Below are 14,247 nucleotides of genomic sequence, written 5' to 3'. Positions count from 1 at the left end.
CTTCAGAAATTATGTAAAGGGATAATTCACCAGAAAAACTAAATTTCCCCGTTCATTTGTTTAAGAGAAATATCCATATTTACAAGTTTATTAACGATGACGTTTAACTTCTGTTATCTGTCCGCCACTCATACACGAGAGGTTGGTGTTTCAGCAAATGGCGCAGTTAGTCAACTCAACTTTATTTAAATATCACTTTTAACAATTTTCATTGTTGCAAGGCAGCTGTACATGAGACATATTGACTATAAGCAAATCAATATAAGTGATATACCTGTAAAAACAAGAAAAAGGTGAAAACACAGAAGACAGATATACCCACTTACAAACGCTCCACACACACAATATGCACACATACTTACACACATAGACATAGACACACACACCGACACACAGACAAGCAAACACACACAGACACGCACACACAGTGTTAGCACACATTAAAGATAAAGGAGAGAAAGGTAAAATATTAAACAGACTATAAAATCGTATATGCAATATTAATTATGTAAAACTTTTCAAATCCTAAAGCAGCCCCCCCAGCCAGGCAAATAGTGCAAAACAGTATGCAAACGGTGGCTAGGAACCCGAAACTCCAATCGACAAAAAAAACATCAGAAGAACCCAGGCCCAACCAGGGGATTCCAGTTCCCCTCTGGCAAAAGCTGCTGCCTCTGCACAAGCCTGACAATTCTTGCACAACAAGGCTAAATAAAATGATTAAATAATAAATAAATAAATAAATGTACTAATAAGGTAAATTATAGATTTAAATTGTCTGAGATTGAGCTGGGATGGTCAGTCAGTCCGCAAACTCTCGCAGGAGGAATGCACAGGATTTCAGATGTAGCTGGCGTAATCTTTAGTCTCTAACTCCTTTGCTGGATTTAGTTATTCTAGGTGTTATCAAAAGTCCTGAGTTTTGAGATCTTAGAAAGCGTAATGGGTTGTAAATGTGATAGAAGCTCTGTTAATTAGTTTATTATTAAACCGTTTAAAGCTTTGTAAGCAATTAAAAGAACTTTAAAATCAATACGATATCTAATGGGTAGCCAGTGAAGCGATGATAAAATTGGGGTTATGTGATCGTATTTTCTTGACCTGGTTAGAACTCTGGCAGCTGCATTCTGAACTAACTGTAGTTTTTTTATTGATGATGCAGGACAACCAATAAGTAGAGCATTACAATAGTCAAGTCTTGAGGTCACAAATGCATGAAATAAGCTTTTCTGCGTCAGCAACAGATAAAATATTTTGTAATTTGGCAACATTTCTAAGGTGGAAGAAGGCTGTTTATGTGATATTTGAGATGTGATTTTTAAATGACAGGTTGCCGTCTAATATAACGCCTAGGTCTGTGTTTGTTGTGGTAACAGTGCTGCCTTTAAAATTGAAGTGCAGCCTTCAATTTGCAGGTTATAACCTGAGATATTCTGTTTACATGTTTTTGGTGCGATAATAATATTTCTGTTTTGTTAGAGTTTGAATGAAGGAAATAGTAGTAGATCCGTTGTTGTTGGAAATATTTCTGGTTCCGGTTGATCTTACTAATGCAACCTAAACCCTCAGAGTATTTATATTATGGAAGTGAAGTGTATGCAAGATTATATCATATCTAAAGTTCTGGAAAAAGTAGTTTCAACTCAACTATGCTCCTTCCTCCAAAGGAATGACATCAAGGAAGAATTCCAGTCTGGATTTAGAGCATGTCACAGTACAGAGACTGCTTTGATAAGAGTTACAAATGATCTGCTTTTTGCGTTTGAGCGAGGTTGTTTTTCGTTATAGGTGCTGCTAGACCTTAGTGCTGCATTCGGCAACATTGACCACAGTACATTACTACATAGACTCGAAAATTACCTTTGCATTAACGGAATAGCATTGAAATGGTTTAAGTCTTATCTGTCCGACCGTTTTCAATTTGTAGCAATAAACAATGAGGTGTCACGCAAATCGCCTGTCCAATACTGTGTACTACAGGGCTCAGTCATAGGGCCTCTGCTCTTCACATTATACATGCTACCTCTAGGAGATATAATAAAGCGACACGGAGTTAGCTAAACTAAACAAAAAGAAAAACAGAATTGTTTCGGAACATCTTTATTCTTCTCATCCACAATACAATGCAACAGCATTTTAAGTGTTTTTAGTGTCTTTAAAACGGGATTTGAAATACAATGCATAAGCCATAAGGATCACGTATATGATATTGATTGTTAGTTTGTGTAAGACTGAACAATTTGATGCTAACATATATAACCTTTGTGCATGTCACTGTAGACATCCATTTTAATAATGTTTCATATACTTTTGCTTAATTTATTTTAAGATTTTTAAGTCCTGCTGCAGAGAAAGCACTTGAGTATCTGACAGAAGTTCTTGGTGAAAACCTCTTATTTCTGAGAAAGCTGGATTTGAGCAAACATAAACTAATACCCCCAGGAATGACGGAGCTTGCTGCTGTACTGCAGGATAAGCACTGTAAACTACAGACACTCATGTAAGTAGTTAATGTAAATCTGTGTTGTCATGTGAGAATACTTTTCAGGCAAGCGTATTAACTTAAAGACATAAAAAACAAATGTGTTTTTGGGGAGGAAGGAGAGGGCTGAATTATTGACAAGGACCAATGTCTATAGTGGTTATGATTCCTAGAGACATTAGTTTTGTTATTTTGAATCAATGTTCCATTTGGTAAAATAATCAATCTTGTGAATACTTATGATTATGGTGTTGTCGATTGCAGATGACCTAGAAGTCACATAAAGAAAACAACTTTTAGAAAGAGGTTGTTTTCTTTATGCGATTTCTAGGTCATCTGTGATCGACAACATCATAATTATTAATAATTATATCGTCTCAATTGCCAAAAATGTTTTAAAATGCATTAAAAAAGAATACAAAACAGAACTGTTTATAAATCACACTGCATAGAAAAAAACAAAAATTACATTTAGTACAAACTTACCTTTGTAATTTCAACCCGTTTAAGTTAAGTACTTTTTGCTATTTTTTATTTAATTTTTTGCTGTTTTCTTTATAAATGTAACACATGTTGATCAATTGTATTGTTCTGTGCTCTCTTTCTGCAGCCTCAATGACAGAAACCATTTCACAGAAGAAGATTGTGCTGCTCTGGCTACTGCTTTTATTTCAAACCCCACGAACCTGGAAGAGTTGGGTCTGAGTAGAAGCACACTTAGAGATTCAGGAATGAGGAGTATATCCACTCTGTTTGAGAATTTACTTTGTAGACTGATCATACTTAAGTAAGTTTGGCAAATATAGGCTATTTGTTTCAAAATACAACTACTGCAAAAACTTATCTCATATTGTAGCTGGGTAAAAGTAGCCAAAAATAACTAATATTGTTATGCGTTTTTATTCACTTTTTAAACAACAAACCAAGCCTATGTTCGCCTTGACCACTTTTCTCACAATGCTTGTATGTATAGCCTAGTCTTTCGATTAAATTAATAATTTGTAATACAATACATTTTTGAAGTCATTGTTACAACTCTTGAATGCCAGATTCATGCATGTCAATCTATACATTTCGTTAAATGTATTTTTTCTCTACAGGTTAAGTCACATTTATATTACAAAAGAAGGCTGTGTTCCCTTGGCTTCAGCTTTTATTTCAAATCCCTCACACCTGAGAGAGCTAGATCTGAGTGGGAATAAAATAGAAGATTTTGGAGTTACGGAAATCTCCAAACTTCTGCAGAATTCTGAATGCAGACTGGAGAAACTGAGGTTTGCATTTTTGTTAATCTATGTATGAATCTCAACCCGAGGTGCTTTGACCAAACCTTCATTGTGGCTTTTATGGACTATATAATGGAATGATTACACTTATATTGAACTCATTTAAATAAAACCCAGCAAATGGGCAGTTTCAAAGTGGGTGAAGGCTTGGAATCATAAATATATTGTTATTTTGGTTTTCTTTTCTAGACTTTCAAACTGCAGTATTACAGAAGAAGGTTATACAAGTTTGGCTTCAGCTCTGGAATCAAACCCGTCATACCTGATCAAGCTGGATCTCACTGGAAATGATCCTGGAGAATCAGGAGTGAAGCTGCTCACTGATGTTCCAAACTGTGCCCTGAAAACACTGAGGTGAGCCGTGAAATAAAATATCATTAATATTAACAAAATCTGTTTTAAAATAAGGAAACAAAATTGTTTGATATACCGCAATATCTTCAGTATTTTTTCCAATAAAAATATTTGCGAACTGGATTGACTTGATTATAGCTACAACTTTCCTTCTTCACAGGCTTTTGAAAAGTCCTGAAGCAGAGAAAGCCTGTCAGTATGTGACTGGAGTTGTTGGGACAAACCCTTTACTCCTGAGAGAGCTGAATCTGAGTAACCATAAACTAGACGACACAAAAGTGAAGCAGCTGGCTGCTCTACTGGAGGATAAACACTGTAAACTAAATATACTTCAGTGAGTATCACTAATTGATTTTTATGTGTCACTTTATGTTATACTGTTTTGAAAGCATTGTTTGATGTTACTTTCCAGGTGTTTAAAATGTTTGATGAATTTTATTTGATAAAGGTTTTAGGACTAACATCAGTAAATCATCATATAGATTTATATTGTGTCTGAAATTAACTGATTAATGTTTTCACTCTGTGTTTTCATTTCTGCAGGTTGAATTATGATAATATTTCAGAAAGAGGATGTGCTGCTCTGTTATCAGCATTACCTTTAAATCCTTTAAATTTGAAAGAGTTGGATCTGAGTGGAAATCAACTGAAAGACACAGGAATAATAGAAATCTCGTCTCTGTTGAAAAATCCACTATGCATACTGGAAAAACTGAAGTTTGTATTTTCATTCAAAAAGATTTCTGCATGTTAATATGAATGTGTAAATGTCAATTTGACTACATTTTTTGTAGTAAAATATGAAACGGCATGTTCATTTCAGCTTGCTTTTTCAGCCTTGTGATATTTGATTTTTTTGACAGTTTGACTACTGGCATCATTATTTTAAAATATTGGACCAAATACTGGAGCTTATTGTGACTTTATTCAGCAAGTCAAATTAATATTGTGCACTATCCCTAAAGCATTGGTGTAGACATGATTTTTATTTTGCTCTAATTGGTTATTGGTTCATTATCTTAAAGCTTTATTAATGATATTTTAATCAGACTTACTACATGCATTGATTTAAAACCATTTTAGAAACTGTGTATTTACTGGTATAAATGTGTTCCAAGGACGTTACATTTTTTTTTGTTTTGTAACAGACTTTCAAACTGCTGTATTACTGAAGATGGTTACAAGACTTTGGCTTCAACTCTGAGATCAAACCCGTCACACCTGATAGAGTTGGATCTCACAGAAAATAATCCTGGAGAATCAGGAGTACTGCAGCTCACTGATTTACTACATGCTAGCCCATCATGCTGTAAATTGAAGACCATCAGGTGACAAAACAATTCACAACATTCACCACAGACATGCAAATAGTTGCATTCTTATAGATGAAAAATCTTTAGCCTAGGAAAATAAAAAATAAACCACTTGAAGAACATTTTGTGCACAAGAAAATGTACATCAAGTCTCCTGCTAGTAAGGTTGATACCAAGTCAAGTGTGTGAAGTGTGTGGTAAATATGCAACATTTAGCATTTTTGTCGAAAAGCGAATGAAACGTAAGTAATTCATCAGAAAGAGAGTATCATAAATTATGTAGAAAGGTGCAAAAGTGCATAAATGAAACAAATACTATACTGAACATAAGAGCTTCAAAAGGCATACAATTACAATAGGAAAAAACCTAAAATTGAATCTAAAGTATTTTTTTTAACTTCCCATAGATTTTTGAAAAGCGCTGATGCAGAGGAGGCATGTGATTATCTGACAGAAGTTCTGGGTAAAAACCCCTTACTGCTAACAGAACTGGATTTGAGCCACAACAAACTAGGAGATCTGAACGGACAGAAGCTCTCAGCTCTTTTGATGGATTCACATAGCAGACTGGAGAAAATTAAGTTAGTAAAATACTTATATACAATGTAAATGGTCTTTTTGAACGGTATACCACATATAGAAATACTTTCAACCACATTGTTCCTTTTGTGGATGTGTGATGAATATAGGGTGAATTATAAAAAGGAAATACTGTTGATTATTCTATTTAGGCTGAATGATTGTGACCCGACGGAGAATAATTATTCAGCTCTAGCTGCTGTTCTCTCTTGCAACACCATTCTGAAAGAGATGGACCTGAACAACAGCCGTCTGCTGGACTCAGGAGTGAAACAGCTTTGTGTGGAGCTAAAGAAGTCTAAGCTGCAAAGACTGAAGTGAGTCATTCATCTACACTCTCTGCCACAGCAATGATGGAGATATCAGAAATGTTTGGATCTGTTCACCTTGAGAATTTATTAGAATGTCAAAATAGGCAATGTGACTGCAAGTTTCCAGATAATCTACATACTGTAGTGTTTTTTTCATTGTGAGCTTTTAGAAAACTCTCTTGTGAAGTTGCGGCCTAATGCCGATCCCAAACACCTTTAATTCGCTGCTTCCGGTGTGTTTGATTGAGGTCAAACTCTGGTGGACGGTAGCCCTCCAGGAGAAGGGTTGGAGACCCCTCACGAAATTGCGCACTTCCATATACACTCTAAACAAAATAATGCTATAAAGCACTAACAGTGGTTCTTGGCTTCTATATAGAACCATATTTTGGTGCTTCAGTGGTTCTTCAGCGGTTCTTTGGGATGACTGAGGTGCTATATGAACAGGTTTTTATATGGAAACAGTGCTATATAGCACCTCGGTCACCCCAAAGAACCTCTGAAGAACCACTAAAGCACCAAGATATGGTGCAATATAGCACTAAAAGTGGTTCCCCTATGATTACGAGCAAAGAACCACTTTTAGTGCTATATAGCACTATTGTTATATAGTGTCCTATATAAGAGGTGAAAATCAGAATGTCTGAATCCTCTGTAGGAAAAACAATACTTTGAAGGTCTCTGCCAAGTTTGAAAGTGTTTATTGGATGGAAGCTTTTCTATCCCATGATAACACAGGAGCTGAACAATGGCCAAGTTTAAAAGTTAATCAAATAAAAATAGAGGAAAACTTGTGTATACAGTATGAGATAGGTACCAAGAAGTACATTCCTCATGGTTAAGTTGTGCTTGTTTAACAACACCTAAGTGTATTATTGTCGTGACGGTTGTTAATATCTCATCGGTCAATGAGAATACAGTCACATGACAATATAACATGGAAGACTGTGTGAATGACTGGAATCTATCCATGCTGTACCAAGAAACACTATATAGAATGTACTTTATCTAATGTAGTACACTGTAAACATGTGAAGTTGTTTCAACTAATTATTATTAACTAGTTCCACAAAGACGTTATGTTCATAAATTGATCATTATTTTTTAGTTGGCCCAGACTGGGGCATTAAAAATGATGTTTTCTCAGCTAGTTTTATAGTTATATATATTGTACAGCAAATTCCGTCAACTAAAGTTAAGCATTGATACCATGTGTTTGATGTAATTTAAACCTACGTTTATTATTCGAGCATCATAATTTAAAATTCAGTTACTACTGTAGAATAATTAGCTGATGTGATTAACATCACATAAAAATACAAGACAAATGAACACAAAACAGCCTTTGTTTTAACAATCTGCATTTAGTCTTACACACACATAGACATTGTATGTAGATGAAGTGGAACGGTCTAGTAGAGCCTCGATGATATCTGTATTTTTTAACAACATGACAACTGCTTGTATCTTGTGTATTATATTGCGATAAATAAACTGTGTAGCTTCACCTGAATAGCGTCATGTAAACGCAGTTATCCTGTCCGTTAATCTTAAATCAAACCCCGAAACACCATGCTAACTATATCCAATATACAATTTCATAACGATGGTAAAATTTGTGTGCCCTGCACGTTTAAAAATGACGCCAAAGTGTTACCCTGCGTGTTAAAAAGTATTAATACGTTAATACATCATTTTTTTACATATATCAGCATCAACAACAATTATCTTCTGTTTTACATGAAACTCATACATCTTTATTGTTGTTTTATCATTGTTTCTTTTAACAAGACTGAACAAGTGTGAGCTAACAGAGGAAAGTTGTTCAGCTCTAGCTTCAGTTCTGGGTTCAGACTCGAGCGGTCTTAGAGAACTTGACCTGAGCAATAATAAACTACAGGATTCAGGAGTAAATCTGCTCTCTGCTGGACTACATAAGAACTCTACACTGGAGATACTCAAGTGAGTTCATATCGCATAATTGTCTTTTTACCTTTATTAACTTTTTTAAATTAAAATTGTATTTAAAGTGGTATTTAAATTGTATTTAAAGTGGTATTATAAAGTGGTATCTATGACAAACAATAAATCTGTTGTGCTTATGGCAAAAGATTGTTCTGTTGTTATAAATTAAATTGTTAAATATATGTTCTAGACTTTCAAACTGCAGTATTACTGAAGAAGGTTATAAAAGTTTGGCTTCAGCTCTGGAATCAAACCCGTCACACCTGAAGGAGCTGGATCTCACTGGAAATGATCCTGGAGAATCAGGAGTGAAACTGCTCACTGATGTACAACAGCAATCCAACTGTAAACTGACAACACTGAGGTGAGCCATTAATACAGCAAAATAAATCCCAAGCAGCCTGTTTGTAATAAAAAATATAATAAGTTATATTAATGTGTTGCTTTCAGTTACAGTTAACAAAGGAAATTCCAGATCTATATTCTTTTCAGGAAATTAAGTTTGGATTTGCTTTAAGTATTACTGTGTCCCTTCTTTGCAGGTTTTTGCAAAGTCCTGATGCAGAAAAAGCTTTTAATAATGTTAAAAATGTTCTTGGTAAGAACCCATTACTCGTGAGAGAGCTGAATCTGAGTAAACATAAACTAGACGACACAAAAGTGAAGCATCTGGCTGCCCTACTGGAGGATAAACACTGTAAACTAAACACACTTCAGTGAGTATTACTAGTAGGTTTCTGATATAAAAAGGGCTTGAAAAGGGTTATGGTTAACTGTAATAACGTTAGAAGGTTATCCCACTGATGTGTATTAAACTTTATCCCCCCTTGAAACAAGTCAAGTATTTTTACTTACGTTTTCCTCTTGACTAGGCGTAAGATTTAGTATTAGACTTTTGCAAGCCTTTATGGTGCCACAGGTATAAAGTCAATACAGAATTTAATGCACAGCACAGTTTACGTTCAGACCAGTCTTGCGGCCGGGTGTATGTCCAGTCGGTGCAACCGGACCCTGATGTTTGATGAAGCCTTTGGGGACTAACATCATTGATTCATTTTGTTATTTTAAATTTGTATTGTGGATTAAATAAAATGAACATTTTCCATATTTGCTTTCATTTCTGCAGGTTGAACTACAGCAATATTTCAGAAGGAGGATGTGCTGCTCTGGTGTCAGCATTACATTTAAATCCTTCAAATTTAAAGGAGTTGGATCTGAGTGGAAATCACTTAGGAGACACAGGAATAATAGAAATCTCCACCCTGTTGAAAAATCCACTATGCATACTGGAAAAACTGAAGTTTGTATTTTCATTGATGTACATTTTGCGTGTTAATATTGTTTTAGATGAAGACTTATATTGCCGGTTTAAAAACTATTTTTCACTGTATGTTCTGTGTAAGGATAATGCACGGCTACCCAAGAAAATATCTGACGCGAAGCGGAGTGCGAAGTCTGTTTAAATGTTTTGAGCACAGAAATACTACGTAATACGCCCAACTCTTTTTTTGCAAGTTGACCATGTTAAGCATGAGAAGACAGCTTGTTTAACATTGTAAAGAAGTCAGAATCCATAAAACACAGTTGCAGGGCCGTTTTAAGGCTTGCATGATAGTCTGTCTAACTGGGAATCAATGAAAATGTGCTTTTCTCCACAGAATTTCAGATTGCTGTATTACTGAAAAAGGTTATGACACTTTGGTTTCAACTCTGAAATCAAGCCCTTCACATGTGATCGAGCTGGATCTTACAGGAAATAACCCTGGAGAATCAGGAGTGAATTTGCTCATTGGTTTACTGGAGCATGAAAAATGTACACTGAAAACACTCAGGTAAGCCATGAAGAAATAAACAAAACATAAGAGTGGAGCTGCTGACTCATTTACAAGTATCACTTTTTTTACGCTGTATTAAAAACAACACAATCTGTACTTAACTTAAAGGAGTAGTTTACTTTCAAAATAAATTTTCATGATAATTTACTCAACCTCATTTCATCCAAGATGTTTATGTATTTTTTCTTTAGTCGAAAACAAATTAAGGTTTTTTATTAAAACATTAAAGGATTTTTCTCCATATAGTGGACTTCAATGGCCTCCAAACGGTTGAAGGTCAAAATGACAGTTTCAGTGCAGCTTCAAAGGGCTTTAACTGATACCAGACGATGAATAAGGGTCTTATCTAGCGAAACGATCAGTCATTTTCAAAAAAATTTTTTATATAAACGCTTTATAAACAAAAATGTTCGTCTTGCTCTGTTCTGCAATGTGCGTTCATGACTTCATGAAATACATAATTACTTTTAAAACTTGCACGTTCAACTTATAAACACTGACTCGATACTTCCTCATACATCAAGCATGACCTTTTCAACGTAATTACGTATGTCTGGATCAGTAAATTATCATGAAAATTGATTTTGAAAGTGAACTACTCCTTCACAAAGAATAAGTTATTAAGTAACACATCTTTTTTGAAAGTGCAGAATTTAGCTAAGGGGCTAATGGAAAGATGACTGGAATTTCTTGAATATCAGTTCAAATAAATTGAACCCAGTCACTCGAGTAAAAAAAACATTTTTCGAAAAAACAAACAAAACTAATTGCAACAACACCGGGGTCTGATGAGCATGTGGTGGGCCTACCTAGGCTGAGGGTATCTTGTGACAAAGGGCCGAAATACCCAATGAGGCTGTGGTTCACAACTGATGATATCTTCATACACCCTTCTTGCCATCTATTCCTGTTTTTGTCAAATGATGGTCAGTGTGCTTTTACCAAAAGCAATCGTTAGACAACTATAGTCGCAAGTTCTGTTGAGATGAGTGTTTCCCGAAACCATTGTTCCATTGTTCCAATGAACAAAATTATTCAAATGACAATAATTTTGGTTTCCTTTAAATTTTTCACACTTTCTTTAGATATTTGAGTCCTGCAGCGGAGGAGGCCCGTGATTATCTGGCTAAAGTTCTGGGTAGAAACCCCTTACTGCTCAAAGAACTGGATCTGAGTCGCAACAAACTAGGAGATCTGCATGTAGAGAAGCTTTCTGCTCTCTTGACTGACTCGCATAGCAGAGTGGAGAAAATTAAGTGAGTAAAATGTTTATGAGCAGTGTAACATGTCTTGTACTGCCAGTCACATGGTGTGTTTTTTGTGTGATGATGGGGTCGAATATGTCTATCATGAATATAAAATAATGTTACTTCTCTGTAGGCTGAATTATTGTGACCTGACAGAGAAGAATTATTCAGCTCTTGCAGCGGTTCTCTCTTCAAACACCATTCTGAAAGAGATGGACCTGAACAACAGCCGTCTGTATGACTCAGGAGTGAAACAGCTCTGTGACAAACTGAAGAAGTCTAAGTTGCAGATACTGAAGTGAGGGAATTTATCACATCATCTGTTTTATAATGCAAGAATACTACATTTGCTTATGCACTTGCCTTTTGTAATTAGTGTAGATTTTGCAGGAAAATCTTTTCTGTAGATTCAATTTAATTCAAATGATGTTTTTTTTGCATTGTTGCAAAACTTCTTTACAATGATTACATACTCTAGATAAATCCAGGAAATTATTAAATGTATTAAATGTATTAAAGAATATATTGTATGTCTAGAATACATGAATACACTTATAGACCTCTTTGGAATACGTAAACATTAATCTTTGGATTATAAGTTTTTGCAATGTATACATGTAAGGTAAAACCCAGATCAGTTGAGTATTTTTCCTTATGATGGTTCTTTATGTTGGATTCACACATAAGGCAGAACTTTATATGTAGTTGAAAAATTCTTCACTTTCTTAACTGTTTTGTACTTTTTGTAGACTTTCAAACTGCAGTATAACAGAAGGAGGTTATAAAACTTTAGCTTCTGCTTTAAAGTCAAATCCTGCACACCTGATCGAACTGGATCTCACTGGAAATGATCCTGGAGAATCAGGAGTGAAGCTGCTCACTGATGCTCGACAGAAATCAAACTGTACACTGAGGTGGCTATTTTTGACAATAACAAGCAGTAGAGTTGTTTCAGCTGTTTCGCTAAAACTTTCCTCTGAAAATGGCAATAAAATGAAAGCATCAACATGACTTTCTGTAATTTATAGGGATGTTACAATGTTATCTGTATTGTGTTATCGCATTAGCAAATTGTCTCAATATTATCGTTGTCACATGACTGTATGAAACGATAAGTCTTCCAGGCCTTACATAGAGAACGTTAAAAATATTATAGACGTTACCTTTGTCAAGGTCCATCTGGTACAGTCATTTTAGTTTATAAAAGGGATTTTTAGATCATTTGACCAATCTCATACTATAACTCACACCTCTAAGCAACAGTAATGATTAGAGGATCAAGACCACAGGATGCTTATGGCACGTTTCAAATTCATCGTTTGTCATATTAAATATAGCAATAAATATCATACAATAGACATTATACCGAGGTATTATCGTACAGTGAGATTTTATTATTGTTACATCCCTAGTAATTCACCTATTTAACATTATCTTCATTATTGCTGACAGAAATGTAACATAATTTTCCCTTTTTTTCAGGTTTTTAAAAGGTCATGCTGAGAAAGCCTATCAGTATGTGAATAAAGTTCAAAGAAAAGACCCTTTACTTCAAAAAGAGCTGAATCTGAGTGACCATACCCTAGACGACACAAAAGTGATGCAGCTGGCTGCTCTGCTGAAGGATAAACACTGTAAACTAAATATACTTCAGTGAGTATTATTTAATGCATATATTAAAGCCATTGACAAAGGTTACAGTAAACACTTAACAACAACCTTGGCATATAATGCTGTGTTTGCAAATGATACCTCTCGTTTGAAATGTTTTAGGTTGAGTGACTGTGGTCTAACAGAGAAAAACTGCTCAGCTCTAGCTAACATTTTGAGCTCAATGTCCAGTCTAAAAGAGCTGGACATAAGCAACAACCGTCTGTTTGATTCAGGAGTGAAGAAAATACAGAGTGGATTAGGAAATGTAAACTGCAAACTGGAAAAACTAAGGTAACTTGGTTAGGTTGCCTATCATTTGTTTTGATTAAAAAAACTTTTTTGTTAAGTTTAGAGTGATATTTGTGCATAGCTCAGATTTTTTTTCAGGAACCAAATGTCACCAAGTCTGTACAACCCTGCTTATGACTTTTTGTCACTGTTTTACATAAAATCATCCTACATAATGTAAAGAATATTCTAGGAAAATCTAATATTAGTATAATAATACTATAAATATACAGCTTGTTGGAATGCTTGATTCTGATTGGCCAGTTGCGACATTTGAAGGTCATCATTCACAGAGAACAACTGCTCAAAACTAATAATACACGGTGTCCCGGATGCATCTAATCATTTTGTAATTAAATATAAATATGTCTTTTTTCAACATTATATTTAAAATAAATATATTTACGCCTAGGAAGGTCTGCATTCGGCAAAAATGAGCTAATAAAATATTTCATTTTTACATGCCCAGTTTTTTCTCATGTGGCAAGTAGTCGTGTAATAAGAGGGATAATGTACAAACAGGCTGTTAAACCAGCTGTTATCATGAAATAAGCCCCTTCAGTATGATACAAGACCATACAGTTCGCATTGGCTCCTGATCACACTGTCGGGGGTCATTTCTGCGTAACCACCGGATGCTTGTACATTATCCCTTCCGTACTGTACTGTGTTTTTAATCATGTTTTCGCTCTTTTAGAATGTCAGTATGCGATATTACTGAAGAAGGTTATAAAAGTTTGGCTTCAGCTCTGGAATCAAACCCGTCACACCTGAAGGAGCTGGATCTCACTGGAAATGATCCTGGAGAATCAGGAGTGAAGCTGCTCAATGGCATACTAAAAAATCCATCATTTAAACTTAAAACACTGAGGTAAATCATATTTGAGCTAATTAATTATTGAAATTTTGTTTCCGTACCATACATGCATAATCC

General features: G+C 35.0%; 1 protein-coding gene across 2 annotated transcripts in view; it reads left to right on the top strand.

The window, feature by feature from the left end:
• Positions 1 to 14,247, top strand: part of LOC130411709 (protein NLRC5-like) — a 93,194-nt gene that overhangs the window by 67,134 nt on the left and 11,813 nt on the right. For both annotated transcript variants that reach the window (XM_056736531.1, XM_056736530.1), the window contains 20 exons: positions 2,330 to 2,500; positions 3,093 to 3,269; positions 3,583 to 3,756; positions 3,958 to 4,122; positions 4,283 to 4,456; positions 4,666 to 4,839; positions 5,271 to 5,450; positions 5,843 to 6,016; positions 6,167 to 6,331; positions 8,117 to 8,287; positions 8,481 to 8,654; positions 8,833 to 9,006; positions 9,417 to 9,590; positions 9,949 to 10,122; positions 11,211 to 11,381; positions 11,506 to 11,670; positions 12,122 to 12,286; positions 12,855 to 13,025; positions 13,146 to 13,316; positions 14,011 to 14,184. In XM_056736531.1, the coding sequence (XP_056592509.1) occupies positions 2,330 to 2,500; positions 3,093 to 3,269; positions 3,583 to 3,756; positions 3,958 to 4,122; positions 4,283 to 4,456; positions 4,666 to 4,839; positions 5,271 to 5,450; positions 5,843 to 6,016; positions 6,167 to 6,331; positions 8,117 to 8,287; positions 8,481 to 8,654; positions 8,833 to 9,006; positions 9,417 to 9,590; positions 9,949 to 10,122; positions 11,211 to 11,381; positions 11,506 to 11,670; positions 12,122 to 12,286; positions 12,855 to 13,025; positions 13,146 to 13,316; positions 14,011 to 14,184 (3,438 nt within the window). The remainder of the gene's footprint in view (positions 1 to 2,329; positions 2,501 to 3,092; positions 3,270 to 3,582; positions 3,757 to 3,957; positions 4,123 to 4,282; positions 4,457 to 4,665; positions 4,840 to 5,270; positions 5,451 to 5,842; positions 6,017 to 6,166; positions 6,332 to 8,116; positions 8,288 to 8,480; positions 8,655 to 8,832; positions 9,007 to 9,416; positions 9,591 to 9,948; positions 10,123 to 11,210; positions 11,382 to 11,505; positions 11,671 to 12,121; positions 12,287 to 12,854; positions 13,026 to 13,145; positions 13,317 to 14,010; positions 14,185 to 14,247) is intronic.

Source organism: Triplophysa dalaica, chromosome 22, assembly GCF_015846415.1.
Source record: "Triplophysa dalaica isolate WHDGS20190420 chromosome 22, ASM1584641v1, whole genome shotgun sequence".
Classification (NCBI taxonomy): Eukaryota; Metazoa; Chordata; class Actinopteri; order Cypriniformes; family Nemacheilidae; genus Triplophysa; species Triplophysa dalaica.
Note: the sequence above shows the minus strand (reverse complement) of the source record. Positions and strands in the feature narration are given on the sequence as shown.